We start from the raw sequence: 19,243 nt of genomic DNA, 5'->3' as shown, positions 1-19,243 counted from the left end.
CGAAAACAGACCCAGATCTTTCTAGAATGTGCTGTTCACGCGAGCACAGCAATGTACACCACGATATGTTGCTTCTGTGACCTTTGTCATGGTCAAATGTTCGTTTTGAGTGGAGATGGGGGGGGGGGGGGGGGAAGGGGGGGGGTTGCCACCATTTATGTCTGATTATTCATTTATGTAGTGTGTGTGTTTGGGAAGTGAGGGAGATGTGTTTGTATGTGTGCGTACGTGTGTGTGTGTGTGTGTGTGTGTGTGTGTGTGTGTGTGTGTGTGCGTGCGTGCGTGCGTGCGTGCGTGCGCATTTTCATAGGACCAGCTGATAATCGTTTCTTAATCATGATTATTTGTTTACATGCCTTTCAAGTTCTGCACTGTCAACATTAGATATATATACTTTAAACAAAACCAAAAACAAAAACAAAAATGTATTCAATTCAATTTCTGTCAACTGACAATCGCAACACCATACTAAGGGAAAGCATGCTGCACACGGGACCTCGGTTTATCTTCTCATCCGAATGACCAGCGTCCAGACCACCTCTCAAGGCCCAGTGGAGGGGGAGAAAATACTGGCGAGTAAGTGTGCGAGATTCGAACCTCTCCTCTCAAAAATTAATTCTCTCGCTTCCTACGCGAAGGCGTTTCCCACCACTGGGCTATACCACTCCACACACAGCCGGACTTGGGAAGGATTTAATTGGAGCAGTGCGGGTGAGTAGGATGGGTCCGGGTAGTGAGGAAGGGGTGTGTGTGGGGGGGGGGGGGGGGGGGCAGAGGGGGGTGGGCGGATGGACGTGGGGCGGACTTTGGGGTGGGCGGGGGGCTGCACAGCTGATGATGACAGCACCACACTGAAAAGCTTCCCAACTAAGCGCGCGAGCGAATGAGGTCAGTCAGTGGAAGGCAGATTTTCCGCCCTTAAGCTTTCTGTCGTATCTTGTCAGCAGATTCTGTTTTGGGGTTGTGGTCGTTATTATGTGGGTGTGGGGGTGAGGATGTATGTGTGCGTGTGGGATGTGTGTGTGTGTGTGTGTGAGAGAGAGAGAGAGCGCGCATGTGTGTGTATATGTGGGCGTGGGTGTGTGCGCGTGTCAGTCACAGCCGGTGTGTGCTCTGAAAGAATGATACTGAAAAAATATGAATTGAATCATTGCAACAAAGTACAAAATGTATGTTCTATAAACACTATAAAAAGGAATTTGAGAGAGAAAATATATATCGGTCAATTGCCGAATACAAACGTAATTTCATTAATCAAATTTAAATGCAATAATCATTGTTTAAATATTGAAGCACAGCGGTTAAATGGAATTCCAAGAGAATACTGTATCTGTATTTAAAAAAATGAAATAAAAATAAAAAGTGACATGAATACTGTTGGTGATGAATTTCATCTTATTATGGAGTGTCCAAACTTTTCTGATATTCGTCGAAAAATTGTTACCCGATAAATATATATGTCCAAAATCTGTATAATCTATAAGTAAAAGGGTTCTCCTTTGACAGTGAATTCATTCAGACTTGCAATGTTGCATAGGATATGTTCACGCAGAAGAAGGAATGTTAACCCTCCTTTTACCTCAATTGATGCAAACGTTATGACAATCCTAGTTGTGTTCCTGATTGCGCCTTTTCTGAAAATCCCCCATGATCTCGACCTAGAATTTAAATAATAACAAGAGAGGCAAGGCCTTCAAGACTCACTTGTGATACACTTTAAAAAAAAATCCAAGCTTTTTATGTATTGAGTATAATTTCAAAATGTAATGTTTAAGATGAGAAAGATCAGTTTAAAGCGAATTAAGTCCCCTAGCATTAATTACAGAGTAATTTCCCTTTTTTACTATCTGCATGAAAACGTTTGCAAAATAAATAAAACTTCCATGCTTAGCAAAAGAAGTTCCTGTTTGAACAAAAAATGATAATAATGACTGCTCTTGTTGTTGGGTCAGAATATGAGATCAAAGTGTCAAGTTTAGAGAATACAAAAAATATAAATATAACAGTAAATGCAGTTTGCATATAATTAGGCTTTATTTTTTATTTTTTTTGTGCCCATCCCAGAGGTGCAATATTGTTTTAAACAAGATGACTGGAAAGAACTGAATTTTTCCTATTTTTATGCCAAATTTGGTGTCAACTGACAAAGTAGTTGCAGAGAAAATGGCAATGTTAAAGTTTACCACGGACACACAGACACACACACACACACACACACACACACACACACACACACACACACACACACACACACACACACACAGACAACCGAACACCGGGTTAAAACATAGACTCACTTTGTTTACACAAGTGAGTCAAAAATTAGGCATTTTTGCTTAAGGCAGTGAAAAAAAGGACGGACAACAAAATTCGTCCAGACTTAATAGAGACCCTCCACATCGGTGGTGAAGAATCGACAGAAGTCTGCGCTGTGCAGACTGCGCACGGGGCACACTTTTCTTGCTCATTCTTACTTGTTAATAATAATGATAGTATTTATATAGTTCTGAATCTTGTGCAGAGACAAGTCTAAGCGTTTTCACACCAGTCATTCACACGCATGCATAACTCTAAAACTGAAGAAACTGAAGACAAGGAAGAAGCAGGGGAGGGAGGCTATCTCAGTTGTGAAGAGGTGGGTTTTAAGGCCAGACTTGAAAGAGCTCAGTGCGGAGACCTGATGAAGCAAAGAGGAAGTTAATTCCAAATGCAAGGTCCAGAGACAGAGAAAGAACGGCGTCCAACAGTGGAGTGTTTGAATCTGGGTATGCGTAAACAGAGTGGATCCGTAGCCGATCGTAGAGAGCGAGATGGAGTGTAGAGGTGAAGGCAGCCACAAGGATAGGAAGGGGCAGATTTGTGAATACATTTATAACATAGAGTGCTGATCTTATACTTTATTCTGTGTGAGACAGGGAGCCAGTGGAGATGTTGCAAAATAGGAGTGATGTGCTCAGATCTTTTCTTTCTGAGGACGAGTCGGACAGCAGAATTTTGTATGCGGTGAAGGGACTGAATGGATGAAGCAGGCAAAATGGACAATAAAGAGTTACAGTAGTCAAGGCGAGAGAGAATGAGAGAAACGACAAGTCTAGATGTTGCGTCGGTGGACAGATATTTCCGAATGGAACTGATGCGTCGCAATTGACAGTAGCAGGATTGACATGTCTGACTGATAAATTTTTGCATGGACAGTGTGTTGTCAAGGACGACGCCGAGGTTTTTGATTGAGCTGGAAAGAGGGGTGGATGTACTGCCAAGTTTGAATTTGTCAGTTGTGATGGAAGAGGGTTTTTGTTTAGTTCCTGTGATCATTGCTTCAGTTTTGTCTGCGTTCAATTGTAACTTATTTAGAGTCATCCAGTTTTGAATGTCCAGGAAACATTCAGATGTTTCTTGCAAGAGCGAGGACAATTTTTCAGGGGTATCACTCTTCTGAAGTTGAGTGCCATCAGAATAGGAATGATGACTAACATTGTGGTGGTTGATAATTTCAGCAATAGGAGCAGTGTACAGTGTGAAGAGAACTGGGCCTAAAACAGATCCCTGTGGGACTCCGTGTTTGATTTTAACAAGTCGAGAAGAGTGAGAAGGGAATTTTTTTCCGGAGTCGGACGCTAGCAGTAGATTGTTCAGGATGTGAAGGGTGTTGAAGGCTGAGGAGGCCCCTCTATGTATTCCCTGTGACGAGCCTCTCACTGTGAAACACGTGCTCATTGACTGCTGGGATCTGCATGACATTGGACACAGACATTACACGGTGGTTTCTCTGAAGACTTTGTTTCATGATGTCCCTCCGTGGACGCTGTTGGAATTCTTGAAAGAAGTGAACATTTTTAATCAGATTTGAATGTTTTAAACTCTGGAAGGTTTTTAAACTTTTTGTGTGAGAAGCTTGAAGCGGTGACTAGTTTTTATTGTACATTATTTATACCCTTGACTTGAAGTAGAATATAACGTGATGATAGCCTTGAGATGGCCTTAGTGGTCGGCGAGGCTCTAAGCACCATAATCCGATTTGATTTGGTGGTAGTGGTAGGGAGGGAGGAAGTATGAGGAAGAGGGTGGTGGTGGCTGCAGCAGCCGACGTGTGTGGTGGAGGAGGGAGAGGTGGTGGTGCATGATTCACTGACCACCTGTCCCCACACCGGCTGGCAGGCAGTCTCTGTTCAGTGACCTGGAAAATGGGACTGCTTCCTTCCCTCCATCCTGGTTTGTGCGGAAGACCTGTGTGGTCCTGCCCTGTTCCTGTGTGTGTGTGTGTGTGTGTGTGTGTGTGTGTGTGTGTGTGTGTGTGTGAAGAAAGAAGGTGGAATACAGCGTTCAATTAAGAAAACTTGAGCAACAACAAGCCTGAGCTTATATCGTGCTCGTTCATGTGACACAAGCAATACACAAACGCAATGGCGAAAATACACACATTATTTGATAATGAAAAGAAAGTTGAAGTGCAAGACAAAACTAAACTAAATAAGGAAAACAACAACAAAACAACAACAAAAACAAACTGATATTGCTGCAACTACCAATGACAACAAGAACAATAACAATATTAATGATAATAATAATAATCATCATAACATAGTAACAACAATAATAATACACTGGGGAGTGAACATCACCTAAGGAGTAATGTAATGGAGAGAGAGAGTGAGTGAAACCGGGGCCATCCATCAAAATATTTTTTTCTATACTACTGCAGAGAATATTTCATTGTGTATCTTTTAAGTCTTGAAACTTTTTGATTGTTCAATAAAGTCTTGCACAGTCAAGAATATGTGTAAATTTGTTGCGCTATAAAAGGCATAATACACGGCGATGTTCACAGGACATCAATATACCAACATGATTTACTCTGCACATCTCGGGATGATAATTCAGATAAGCTGGTAAGGAAACGAATGGGTCGTGCCAGTTCTGACGATAGGAATCAGAAAGATGAGTTTTGAATGCACCGATCAAGTGCAAAATGTCACCAACATTTTGCATTTCCACACATTGCCAAATCCATGTGAGCATAAGAGAGATCTGACATGAGTCAACCAGTTCCTTCTGCCTACTCTGTCATGTTGGCACAGTATCAGATAGTACTGTTCGGGGGTACCTGTACTCAGGAATGGCAAGAAATCTGGACCGATATTCAGTCACTCTCATAAAGGTATCCGCTGCTGTGTACATTAACATAAACTGAATAGAATGTGTGTTTGCATGCATGCATATGCATCACCAAGTGTGGGTGTGTGTGGGTGTTGTGATGTGTTTTTATCACTACTTGATTTTTTAAATAAAAGAGGAACTGGTTGGGGTTTTTTAATGAATAGGCGTATCGGGATCACCAATAATAATTATTCAGTAATACTGGAATCGAGAATTTACGAAATAGTAGGCCCTGTGTCAATGGACTGGATTAAAAATAGAGTGAGCAAATGGTTCATTCCGTTTAGGGTCCCTGAGACAGACAGGTGTCAGGATGTCACGACACCTGTTCCAGACAAAGTTATCGTTCTCTGTTCCTCGTGTGACGCTCTGTTAAGAACCGTGACGATCTGCTATTGTATTGTGTTGTGTTGTGTTGTATTGTATTGTATTGTATTGTATTGTATTAATCTTGATCACAACAGATTTATCTGTGTTATGAACGATCGAAACGTTAACTAACCCTCAGCTAACGGACTTGTACTGAGCGGGCAATGTCGGTGACAGTGCGTGTTGTAGGGATACGTTTTTTAGAGGGCGTCATGGGTGGGTGGGTGGTTTCCAATGTTTAGTTGCGTGAGTGTTTTCTGGCACGTGCTTCCGTGTGTGTTTGTGTGTGGGGGGAGGGGGGGGGGGTCGGGGGGAGTATTGATGGGGGAGGCGAGGAGTGGGGAACGAAATGTAAAGCGCTTTGAGCAGTATTTCTGGACAAAGGCGCAATATAAATGCCCGTCATTATTGTTATTACAGTGCCAGCAGCATTTGAAAGGGGGACACACTGGCAGTGTCTTATATTTGACAATATCCAAAATTTCAACAAGGGGTGTGAATTGATGATCTTTGGCGAAGTACTGATGTAATCGGATGGGACAATGCCAGACTTGAGGGCTGTAGTTTTTGCCGTTTTCCATTGCCACAGCAGAGGACAAGACTAAAGTCGCCTTGAGCTCTCTTTCAGTGCGCCAAGTGCACACGGCTTATCGTCTCATCCGAATGACTAGACACGGAGTTTGATTCTTCAAGTCAAACTTGGGAGAAAGGGCAAAACCAGGATCTGAAACCAGACCTTCATGGACACAGTATTGCAGATAAGCGTCTTAACCATTCTGCTACCAAGTGTTCTGGAAAGCTTTATGTTAGAACTGGTCGAGCCGAATGAGGCCAGTGGAAAGCAGATTTTCCGCCTCACAGTTTTTTGCAAATCAGATTTCCGTCGTCTTTAATCATCTCTCTCGACAAATCCAGTTTTTGATAAACAACAATGATTATTGTTATTGAAGTGTTTATCGTAGCATGTGCAAGTGTCCTTGTCCTGTGGGGTTTTTTTTTTGTTTGGGTTTTTTTTGTTGTTGTTGTTGGTTTGTTCCTTTTATGTTTTTTTCTACTTTTCTTTTTGTTTGTTAACATCTCTTCACAAATGCGTAGACAGATGAGTGGAGAGACAGACAGACAGACAGAGACAGAGAGGGTGGTGGGTGAGAGAAGGGGAAAGAGAGAGTATGGGAGAGAGAATGAGGGTACAGAGAGAGGTGGGGGAGAGACACAGGGAAGGAGAGAGAGAGAGGGGGGTAGAGAAAGACGATGGGAAAGAGGAGGTAGATGAAGAGAGGGAGAGAGAGAGAGAAGAGAGAGGGGTGTGGGGACAGAGAGCAGGTAGAGAGAGAGAGAGACAGACAGACAGACAGATGGAGAGAGGGGCCATGGAGGAAGAAAGGAAGGAGAGAGGAGTACAGACAGACAAAGCTTAATGGACACTGTCACTGGTTTCCTGAATGTCATCAAGAATTACCGGGTTTGGGTGCACTCTACTGGAAACCACAATGAAGGGAAAGAAAAAGATTTGAAAACAACAACAAAAAAACCACACACGCACACCTGCAAGAAGGAGAGATGGTAGAAAAATGGAATCCATAAACTGAGAAATAGTCAAGATACATAGATGAAAAACACACTCTTGTGCACAGACCAACAGACATATAAGCGTGGACAAAAATGCGTGAATACATGCATGCAACCACACTGACTCTAACACATGCATGTTTACATGAAAGAAACATACACACGTTCATACACACACACACACACACACATATAAACACACATGTATGCACACACATGCACACATAGACACATTATGCACACATCCACAACATACATCATCACAGAAGCAACATGAATATCAAAGAGTTTATTGCATTGGAAAGATAAAAAGCAATTAATCATATAATAAAATGTCACTTAAATGTGGCAGATGTGGAAAAAAAATGACAACAAAAGCACCAATACCCATCCAGAGCTACATCTCAAAACAGTAAAGAGGAGACCCATATAAACCTAGGCAGCCATATTTCACAGCATCACGTTCACAGTTCAATGACTGGTACCCACTGATGCTGATGAACATGGATTTCATGATTCCATATATGCAGTTGAACACCAATTCGATGAATACAGGATCAAGTGTAAGACAAAATAGAGAAGAAGAAAAAAAAAAACCACCCCACCAACTCCCATGCCATGAAAAGCAAGAAGAGAAAAGTTGAATCACGATGAACAGTCTCATTCCTTGATAATACATATTTTTTTGGTGTGGGGGGTGGGCGTGGGGTGTGTGTGTGTGTGTCAAAATGTAGCAATACACACCCACTCTCAAGTACAATATCACGCTGATGCAGACAGTGTATGCGGGTATGTGTGCATGTATGCAAGGGTGTACATACGCAAATTCAGGAATGTATACATGTCAACCTGGATTTGTGTGTGTGTGAGTGTGTGTGTGTGTCTCTCTGTGTGTGTGTGAGTGTAGGTGAGTCTGTATATGCATTTGCGTGCGTGCGTGCGTGCGTGTGTGTGTGTGTCTGAGAGAGAGAGAGAGTGTGTGTGTGTGTGAGAAAGAGAGAGAGAGAGTGTGTGTGTGTGTGTGTGTGTGTGTGAGAGAGAGAGAGAGAGAGAGAGAGAGAGAGAGAGAGAGAGAGAGTGTGTATGTGTCCATGTAGGGTCTGCACAAGTGCTGAACTGGGAGCCAGGAAACCATCCCCTGGATCAGGCTGCGCAGGAATCGCTATGAGGGTCCTGCCAACTGCCAGACATTGTCCAGTGACTCTCACCACTAAATGCTACCTGTCACACCTACTACTGTTCAATACTGAATACCCCAAAGCCTTGTATGGATCCAGTTTTGCATCAAAGCAAGGTTCAGACAAGAACGCTGATCAGCAACAATGCTGGACACTTTGCAGAAAAGGCTGCAAGAAAAAAGTGGAGAAGCAAGATCCAAAGTCACAACCACACCTGGTTAAGAAATAGAAAACGACAGTGAGACAGAGAATAACTTTTTTTGCCAGGGGGGAGGGGGTCGGGGGGTGGTGGGGGGGGGCGTTAGGGTCGTTAGGGTGGGCGTTTTGAGTTATATCTGGTGTGACATACTGCCTACAGGAAAAGCATATAAAATTTTAACTTGGGGTGATATATATTTCCCCTACCCTCAAGTCTATTTGCCATGATTTTGTCTGTAAAGTAAAACTAAAGCTGCCTACTTAAGCTGTTTATCTTCTTTTTTTTTTTTTTTTACCACAACTGATACCAGTATGGCATTTCCAGTGTAACTCAGCATTAATCAGACCATTCAGATAGTATATAACAGTGGAAAAACCGGGAAATAACATTTACATGCTCTTGACAAGTATGCACAACCGAACATTTTGTAAATTCCTACACAGGCAGCATCAACAGATATGTCCAGAGATATAATTTGAAAAATAAATCACTAAAAGATTGCCAAGATATATAGACAGATATGCTCAAAGATGCTTAAAAAACCATAAGCAGGTACAACATAAAACAGGGAATGCAACATCAAAAAAGCAAAGTGCTTAGCATGCAAATATGTAAAACCATCACAGAATCAGTCACAACATTTATGCAATTTGCAAAGGGAATATTTTGCGGGTAGATAATTACACAAAACATAGACACTGCATGTAGGACAGGAAAAACACTTACATACCAGTACAGTGAGGAGTGGGGGGTGGGGGAACAGAATAAAACTATTCCTTTTTCAGGCAAACTTGAAAACTGATTTAATCCTTGGCATGTGTGTGTACATATATATATATATATATATATATATATATATATATATTGTGCCATACTGTGTCAGACTTTGTGTATGTATATTATATAATTATAAGTAAGTCAATTTCCTGGTAAGTGCTGTGAGTTGGATTGAAGATGTTATACTGTGTGCAGAACAAGCATAATTTTTTTTTTTTTTTTACCAAATTAATATTATCGTTGTACAGAAACTGAACAATCATACACAAAACAGAAACATCCAGTACAACAACAACAACAAAATGTTATACCAGCGAACAGCATGGCAGAATGGACAAGGAATAGCTCACTGCTCAATCTCACTGCCTATGTATCATGCATCAGAGCACAGCAGTCTAGCAAGCATCTGAAGAACTGTTCAGAAAGTTTTCCCATGAAAACATAGGTGAAGGTGCAGGCAAGCCAAAAGAAACCACAGAAAAAAAAGGCAGAAAACAAAGACAGAGAGAAAATTTCTGGCACAAAAACTCAGGTAGTTAGGGATGCTATAGTGTTGTTTAAAGGTACCCAGCATTCCTGTAGTTTTTTCTTGTTTTGTTTTGTACACAGATGGTATGGGTGATCCCAGTTCTTTTTTTTTTCCAGTTTTTTTAATACTTTGCGGATTGTTGCTCTTTTTACCTATAAGAAAAATGAAACACACAAACACACTGATTTGCAGAGTTTAATTCCCCCCCCCCCCCCCAATCTCTTGACACCACAATGGCCTTCAAACTGAAATTAGGTTATTTATGGGGTGCAGTCTGCAATGAAAAAGAACAAAAACAAAAAACCCCAAACCTTAACATCAACGCAAAATTCATTCCCACACAGCATTTTATCAATTCTTGCTGTGTACATCCCTGGAGGAAAATTGTAAAAATAAAAATAAAATAAAAAGAAGAGAAAAAACCATGATTCAAGTTTGGGAAGAAAAAATATAACCAACATTTTTTTTTTTTTTTTAATGTTCACACAACCAGTCCATCTTACACAATTGAGTTTCAAGTCTTGTTTGCAAAATCAATTTGGGAAATAGATTTCAGTGGATGTTACAAGACTTAAGACAACAAACTGCCACATATGCATGTAGACATACACACACACATCAAGACAGACTGACTGACCAAACAACAGACTAACAACACACACACACACATATCAAGAGACAGACTCCTTGACCATCATGTCTTTTCCCAGGTAATCATCAGTGGCAGAAGTATTGTCATGACAAAGCCAGTTTCAGAGTCTTCTTTCTTTATGTTCGGCAACACTTTTGTCAAAGATAAGACAAACAAGACTTTTTATTTCATGAAAGCTCTTGTACATCAGAAAATTGCACAGTCATATAAATGTATAAAAGAAATGTGGATACACATATAAACAGAAACATGTCTGCCTTTCTCTTCAAAATGTTAACCTCCCTCCCCCTCCCCCCATCTCTCACAATCACAAATGTTTCTCTTACAATATCAAGTCTTCATTCATTTTCAATAAATCCTAAACCTGTTTTCAGGCTATGCAATAGTAGTTCAATAGAACAGCAGTACTGGGGTAGACATTTCAACTTCAAACAGCACACACTCGTGAATCACACCCATGTATTCGTCCACCTGCAAACTGGGAATTATACTTGATCTTCACAGACACTGATAGGGCCACCCCCCCACTAAACTTTCACATGAAATTTCTTCTTCATTGTTTGATATCTAGGTATCAGGTAGTCTGACCTGGAACCCCCAGGAGAGAAGAAAGAGAGGGTGGCCCAAGAACAGCTGGAGGTGGGACACTGAAGCAGAGCTAAAGAGGCTGGGATTGAGCTGGAGGGATGCAGAAAGGACGGCCCAGAGTTGAGTTCGGTGGAGAAACATCGTTGATGGCCTATGCTCCACAGGGAGCGAAGGGCCTAGGTAAATCGTCAGACAAAAGTTTATTTATTTTTCCTTCATTTGTCATTCTTTGTTTCTTCGTTTACTGCTTATGAATAACATTGGGAAAGGGATGGGGGTTAAGAAATAATGTATTGTTTTACTCTGACAGAAACAAGACTTTAAATAAATTCCTGAAATTGAAGACTGCACCCTACCCCTCAACTGCCCCTGTCCCACTAAGAGATTAGCAACAAAAAGGCAACAAAGAAAATATCAACCATGCAAGATCCGTTAAACACACACACACACACACACACACACACACCTACCTCACACACAGATCCCACCTAAAGTAACAGAATATAAAGATATAGCTTTTTTATACATCCACACACCTCACAGTGATTCACAATTAAAATGTTTTTGTTTTTTTTAATCAAAGCTGATGATGGAAATAAATGCAAATCACAAAGCAAGTGAGGACTATGTTTATTCATACTAAACATCAACATTTGTATAATCATACACACAATAAAAAAGCAACAAAATAGAAACAAGTTAGTTCCATGATATTTTAAAAAAGTGAACAATTTATAAATTATTTGTTTATTCATCACAAATACTTACTAACATAGTAAAAAGAATCTCTGAAATTGTAAACCAATACATTTTACAATATGTTTAAAAATATACAGTAAATTAACTATTGCACCAGTATATGCAAGCTGCACTGGGACAGTGACATTATTACAGTAACATAGAGTACCAAAAAAAGTGCCTCATAAACCAAGGTCACAGGATATATACCAATCACTGGCACAAAAATACAACAAAAACATGGCACCACAAAATAATACAAGTGGATCAACAACAACAAAAATCCTTTACTTGAGCAGTGAGTGAGACTGTTATACTGTCTCAACTAAAACAAAAGCAGAAGCAAAAACAAAAAACAAAAACAAAAAACAACCACCCCCCCTCCCTCCCCAACAAAAACAAACAAAAAGCACTACATTACTGCTTACTATTCTGGCACAAGCCATTAGCGACAGTGTCAAAAAAATATTAACATACTGTTTCACCCCTCCACACTCCAAACATAATTTTCTTTCACTCTGCTGTTTTTCTCCCCATTCTCTCAGTACTGTTTCAACAGAGTTAAAAATAAAGAAAAAAGCTTGATTTATCAGTTAGGAACTCAAGAGAATTCTGCCTTATGCTGCCTAGTATTCTGAACCTATTCAAATTTCCCGCAACTGAGTCAGGCAATCATCTGACTTTGGGAAAAACAATACTTTGTGCAGAAATTCCTCAGAGACATATACACTGTTTCATCAAGCTGACATGGATGAAATGTCATTTTACTTTGTGCAGAAATTCCACAGAGACATATACACTGTCACATCAAGCTGACATGGATGAAATGTCATTTTACTTTCTGCAGAAATTCCACAGAGACATATACACTGTCACATCAAGCTGACATTGATGAAATGTCATTTTACTTTGTGCAGAAATTCCTCAGAGACATATACACTGTCACATCAAGCTGACATGAATGAAATCTGATATTCTTTTTCCATTCATTTTTCCATTCACCTAGCCAACTTGAATCAAGTCTGATTTTACTTCTTGAATTTTTTTTTCAAACAAAGAATACACTGGTGGCAAGGGAGAAAGGTAAAGTGAGTGTGTGTGTGGAGGGGTGGGGGGGGGGGGAAGGAATACAGAGAGCAGGCTACTTCTTGATAAATCATCAGAAACTGTTCAGCTGAGCTTCAGGCACACAGACACACAAAATTAGGAATGGTCAGTGATTCAGTGATTTACAAGCATACAAATAATTGCCCTTTTTTTTGTTTTGTTTTTCTTTTACAAAGATTTCCACCTCATAAATCACAATCAATTCAAAATACAAATTGGCAGTAGAATCATAAGAATACACAAACTGGAAGTAAATCCAAGAGAATACAATTACAAAAAAAAACACCCACTTTTTTCAGCATTCCAGCCCAATTATTATGCCAGATCAAAATCAAATCAGAGATTTGAAAAAAAAAAGAAAAAAAAAAAAAAAAAGACATTGTTGCACAGACAAGATGAGGAGACAAAAATTCCTTTTCAACTTAACCGTCAACTTTCCATGTCAGTATGTTATAACTTAAAGTGCTGTCTGGTACTTGGCATGATAACATTAACAGTAAACATCAAAAGCAAGTGGAACATCATCAACAGCCATGACAGTCAGTGTCATCGTTGTTTATCGTACAGTAGTGTTGTTTCAACAAGAAATGCTGCAATGCAAAAACACACATTTTGAGACGTTTTCACACCTGAAAGAAAGAAGAAGAAAGCTCATGCTGACAGCTACACACAGCTGGCCCACCTAACATTTCTAACTCATGATGCTATGTGGTTTATTCAGGTAAGCAATGTGGTGACAGGCATTTCAGTTTTTAAGGATTATACAATTAGCAACTGTACATTTTTTACTTATCATTTTATAACCAGTGCAGTTCAAAATTGACACACACTTTACAGTGGCTTAATTATATGATGGAAGTGGAGATGAGGTTCTGTGTCTGTCTTTTTGTGGCAGAGATAATGAATATTCTTCTGGTTGATGCCAGAGAGATTAGCAGTTACCATATCAGCAATCATGGTCACAGTTTACTCATTCATGTACGAGACATAATGGTGGTGGTTTAGTTTTTGTACCAAAAGGTGCCCCTGTTGTCCTTATGGGGATAAACAGTAACACAAAGGGTGATGACAGAGGGGCAGACAAGTCACACGCATTCATGAGAATGAAAAACACACACATTCACTCACTCACTGAAGGGTGATGGGAAAATATGTGAGGAATTCTTCATGCTTTCGACGTCATAAAACACTGGAGGGATGTGTGCTGAATGCCTCTTGCCAACAACAGACATAACAAGGATATACATGTTGAATATATGTGTTGAATTCTTCATGCTAACAACAGATGTTAGGGATACATGTGCTGGATTTCTTCTGGCTAACACCATAAGACATTACAGGGACCATCATCATCACTGTGACAGTCTCCTAACCCCGGGTGGGGTTGTGGAGACACCACCGATGACTCTCTGACAATCTCCCGCCATCTGTCTCAGCTGTGGGCTGCTCTCCTTGACTCAGTGAAAGACAGGCCTGTCCACTCCTGGATGTTATCTTCCCACCTCTTTTTCTGTCTCTCTCTACATCTTCCTCCTGGCACTGTGCCTTAACAGGATGGTTTTTGCCAGGCCCGATGATCTTGTCACATGTTCATACCATATAGGAATTTTGTTTTCTTCACAATGCTTAGCAGGCTGTCCTGTGCCCCAAAACCTGAAGTTATTGTGTTTCTGACCTGCTCATCTGTGATGTGGTCTGTGTGTGAGATGTTCAGGATCTTACTGCAGCATCTCATCTCGAGGGCTTCATTTTGGATATGTTTACAAACAAACAAAAAAGTGCCTAAAATCTCTACCAGTTTCAGGGTCCTGAGTTTATGAAAGTCTGGCACAAACCAAAGAAAAGGTATGCCATAAAATGATAAATTATAGACCAAGAGAATATGAATTCTTTTCCAGTGTCATTACGGGGAAGATGATACTATGAACATAGTAATAATAATGATAAAAATAATATCCATAACATCCATAATGTAATAATAATAGGGTCAAATGCAGTTTACAAATTTTTTGCTTGGTGTCAGAAATTTTGGATACAAGTAGTTGCATTACTGCAACTTAGATCAATATATAATGTATGTGTGTGGGCTCAAGGAAAATAAGTTACATGCTTTTGCACTCTTTTCAAGGAGGCATAAATAGCATAATACCGGTATGTGAAAATGTGTAATTTCAGCCCAAACTCTCTCTCTCTCTCTCAGTTGTTGAAGAACAAAACGAACAACAACCTAAGTTGGACGTTCTAGATGACACAGGTTAACATCACCACTGCAACTAGAAGTCAACAAAATTTTCTACAATATTCCTCAACAGCAACTCGGAAAAAAACCCTGAAATGTTATAAAATCGGATAACATTGAAAAAAGTTTTAAATTAGAGGAAGACTGCTGATTAAAATCATGTAGTGAATATGAAACACTAAAAAATGTATGCACTCTTTCGTCATGTCAGTGAATGAAGTGAGATTCTTTCAAGTTTTTTCCCCTCATACCACATATGTCAGAACATGAAAAAGAGGCTACAATCATGTTCTGCAAGCAAAAAACAGATATACACACACACACACTTTCATAGCTAAAACCTTAGTAATATGACCAAAAGTAACTGGGAGGATGCATGCTACAGGGCGAGGTCAAGATTTGAATTTTCATAATATAGATATCTACCCTACACCCAACCATATAATAAAAGTCCAGAATGTGATATCTGGGACCTCACCATGAACTGTCGGTGAAAAAAATTGAATACCTAAAATGTTTGCATTCTTTCAATAGTTTCATAGCAAACTAACGCTTCTCACCAGTGAACACATTCTCCTCCCCGCCCTTCCCAAGGACACCCACCCCCACCCCCACCCATCCACTCCCCTTCATCTCAACAGATGAGATTTTTTGTTGAAATCAAGCGTTTCTCCACACACTGGATTTCACAACATCTGAATCACCACAGAATCAGAATGGCTGGCAAGGTGGGAACCATATGCAGGAAAGAAGACTAAGTTGGGGAGGAGAAAGGAGGACATGTGCACATCAACCATTCCATCTCACTCAAGTTAAAGCCTGTTTCAACCATAAATGTGCATGAAGTCAGTATGTCATTGTGCATAAAACAAGTAACATATATATATATATATATATATATATATATATATATATATATATATACAAGGTGCACATCACAAAGAGAATGGAAAACAAGATAATAGGGACATGGTTGAGAGACAGGTCCAGCCTTCTGAACTTTCTCCTTTTTCTGGCAGTGACAGAACATATTCTTTATTACCCTGGTAATAAAGATATATTCTGGTTGTATTCTGTTCTAACATGTGTTCGAAGAGGGGCAGGGAAATGCTTGGCCAAAAGCCCAGCGTGTGTTTGTCTCTCTCTCCAATCAAATCAAATTACAGTGCTTAGAGCCTCACCAACCACTAAGGCCATCTCAAGGCTATAGCCATGTTAGCATGTGTCTCTCTCTCAATTCTTCCAACACAGGACAGCTGGTGTGTGAGGCCGCCATTCTTATCACTAATACAGAAAGCCATGCAGGGCATGTTTGTTGTTAGTTTTTCCTACTGTTTCACTGTCACCTTTCACCTGGGCCAGCTGGTGGAGGTTCACTATGGGTACTCTTGCTACTTCACTCATCCATCCATTATCTTGCATGGAACTTTCAAACTTGAACGGTCTGGTGGGGGAGAGAACAATTTTAACTGTCAAAGTTTCACTAGTGTCACTATGACATGAATACGTTTGGCTGTTTGGTATGCGAGTGAATATGAGTTTGATTGGATGGTGATGAAAGCATATTGGTCTGATGTCAATCCAGTGAGATGACAGGGTAAGTGCTTGTACCTCGCTTTTTTACTTCTTTTTTTGTAAGTATGGCTCTAATTTCCATCTCTTTGTCTCCTCTTTCTTTGCAGTTGCAAGCTATTGAAACAGAGATAATTGTGTACAGTGTAAATAATCTGTGACTCCCCACTAGCTTCCCCACCCTCAACACCCAGGAAACAAACAAGTTTTCAGAAACCCCCATTCTGGTGATGTGCATTTTTTCTTTAACCCAAAACTTTTTCCCCCCTCTTATTGACAATTGCCAAACATTCATCTTAAAAAAAAAAAAAAAAAAAGATTAATCATTGTAGCAGAGAAGCCTTATCACACAGCGTGGCCTCTGCTCAATCTGAACCAATGTGCCTCATTGAATGAATGATCCAAAAGAACCACCACCACCAATTCTCAGCCCATGACAGGAGAAAGATGAACCATCACTTTGAGCTCCTCTCCCCATGGCCAGCACTGTCCACACAAGACTCCCCTGCCAACAGACCGACAGCTGTGGGGCTGGCCGGCTGCCCGTCCACCCGTCTCCTCACCACAGACGCTGTTGCTGCTGCCTGCACATTCTCCCTGGACGCACAACTCCCTGCCCTGGGGGCTGGTGGTGGGAGTGGGGGTGAAGCAGAGGCAGCCTCCCCCCGTGGTTGTGAGGGCATCTCCCTGGGCATGGACACAGTGTTCCTCTGCACACTGCACGCAGTCTGTCTCTGCGCAGAGGACTGAGGCACTGAAGATGCTGTGTCTCTCCTGGAACCCGACAGTTCAGAGTCCAGGGATTTGGCTCGACTGAGTGAGGGAGTGGGGCCGGGCCTGGGGCTGTTCCCGGGGCCTGGTCTGTCACCACTGCTGGCAGGTCTGCCACTGCTGCTGCCAGCAGGTCTGCCACTGCTGCTGCCCGTGCTGGGTGGGCTTTCACTTTTACGGTAAACATGCAAAACATCAGAGGTCTGGCGGAAAATCTGGTGCACTTCTGCCTCAAAAGGGTTGCGAAATCGGTCGTCTGTCGTGGGCACTGAAGGCAGCCTGCGGTTTCCCTTTGGATTGTCCCGGTAAGGGGGTGCGGGGGGTGAGGGGTGTGAGGGGGGGCTGCCCTGTGCACAGTCTGCTGCTGCTGGTCCCCAGGGGTTCCCTCCCCTCTGTCTGTCCTCCTGGACACATGGGTAGCATGGTCAGTAAGACAGTGAATAACTCATAACCTATGGACACATGGGTAACGTGGTCAGTAAGACAGTGAATAACTCATAACCTATGGACACATGGGTAGCGTGGTCAGTAAGACAGTGAATAACTCATAACCTATGGACACATGGGTAACGTGGTCAGTAAGACAGTGAATAACTCATAACCTATGGACACATGGGTAACATGGCCAGTAAGACAGTGAATAACTCATAACCTATGGACACACAGTTAACATGGCCAATTAATAACTCGTTAGTCTTAAAAACCAATATTCATTCATTCCATTTCAGCAAAAGGCATTTGAACAATATGCTTGCATACTACAGGCTGAAATACAATCAACAGGAGGCTAGGTTCTTCAGGCTGCACACATTTAAACTTTCTTCCTTTTTGAACTTCTGGTACATGCAGTTCAAGCTGTGAATCCATTAAAACTAAAATCAAAGAAGAAAAACAAGAAAAAAGAAAACAAAAATAAACCCAAAACTGATAAAGTAGCTTATCACATGTGTGTCATCGACGTAAGAAAAAACACATATAGACATGCACACTTTCAGACACATACAACGCACGCACACACACATACACACACACATTGAGACAAAACCTGAAAGTACCACACGAGTACTAACACAGAGATACAAGAGTATTTATGTATGCTCATTCGCCGATTTGATCTCAGATTAAACACTGACTGCGCAATCAGACTGACAACTGAAGAGACCGGTGGACCTAAGCACACAGACTGACAACAGACTCCAAAGACCTAAGCTCAGACTGACAACAGACCAGAGGACCTGTGCTCAGACTGACAACAGACCAGAGGACCTGTGCACAGACTGACAACAGACTCCAAAGCCCTAAGCTCAGAGAGACAACAGACCAGAGGACTCATGAAGACTGACAACAGACTCCAAAGCCCTAAGCTCAGAGAGACAACAGACCAGAGGACCTGTGCACAGACTGACAACAGACCAGAGGACCTGTGCACAGACTGACAACAGACTCCAAAGCCCTAAGCTCAGAGTGACAACAGACCAGAGGACTCATGAAGACTGACAACAGACTCCAAAGCCCTAAGCTCAGACTGACAAAAGACCAGAGGACCTGTGCACAGACTGACAACAGACCAGAGGACCTGTGAAGACTGACAACAGACTCCAAAGCCCTAAGCTCAGAGTGACAACAGACCAGAGGACTCATGAAGACTGACAACAGACTCCAAAGACCTAAACTCAGACTGACAACAGACCAGAGGACCTGTGCACAGACTGACAACAGACCAGAGGACCTGTGAAGACTGACAACAGACCAGAGGACCTGTGAAGACTGACAACAGACTCCAAAGCCCTAAGCTCAG

General features: G+C 41.3%; 1 protein-coding gene across 3 annotated transcripts in view; it reads right to left on the bottom strand.

Moving 5' to 3' along the window:
* Window positions 1–7,376: 7,376 nt before the first annotated feature.
* LOC143282062 (anoctamin-8-like) overlaps window positions 7,377–19,243 on the bottom strand; it is a 50,390-nt gene continuing 38,523 nt past the window's right edge. For all 3 annotated transcript variants that reach the window (XM_076587512.1, XM_076587513.1, XM_076587514.1), the window contains one exon: window positions 7,377–17,849. In XM_076587512.1, the coding sequence (XP_076443627.1) occupies window positions 17,130–17,849 (720 nt within the window). In that variant the 3' untranslated portion in view covers window positions 7,377–17,129. The remainder of the gene's footprint in view (window positions 17,850–19,243) is intronic.

Source organism: Babylonia areolata, chromosome 5, assembly GCF_041734735.1.
Source record: "Babylonia areolata isolate BAREFJ2019XMU chromosome 5, ASM4173473v1, whole genome shotgun sequence".
Lineage (NCBI taxonomy): Eukaryota > Metazoa > Mollusca > Gastropoda > Neogastropoda > Buccinidae > Babylonia > Babylonia areolata.
Note: the sequence above shows the minus strand (reverse complement) of the source record. Positions and strands in the feature narration are given on the sequence as shown.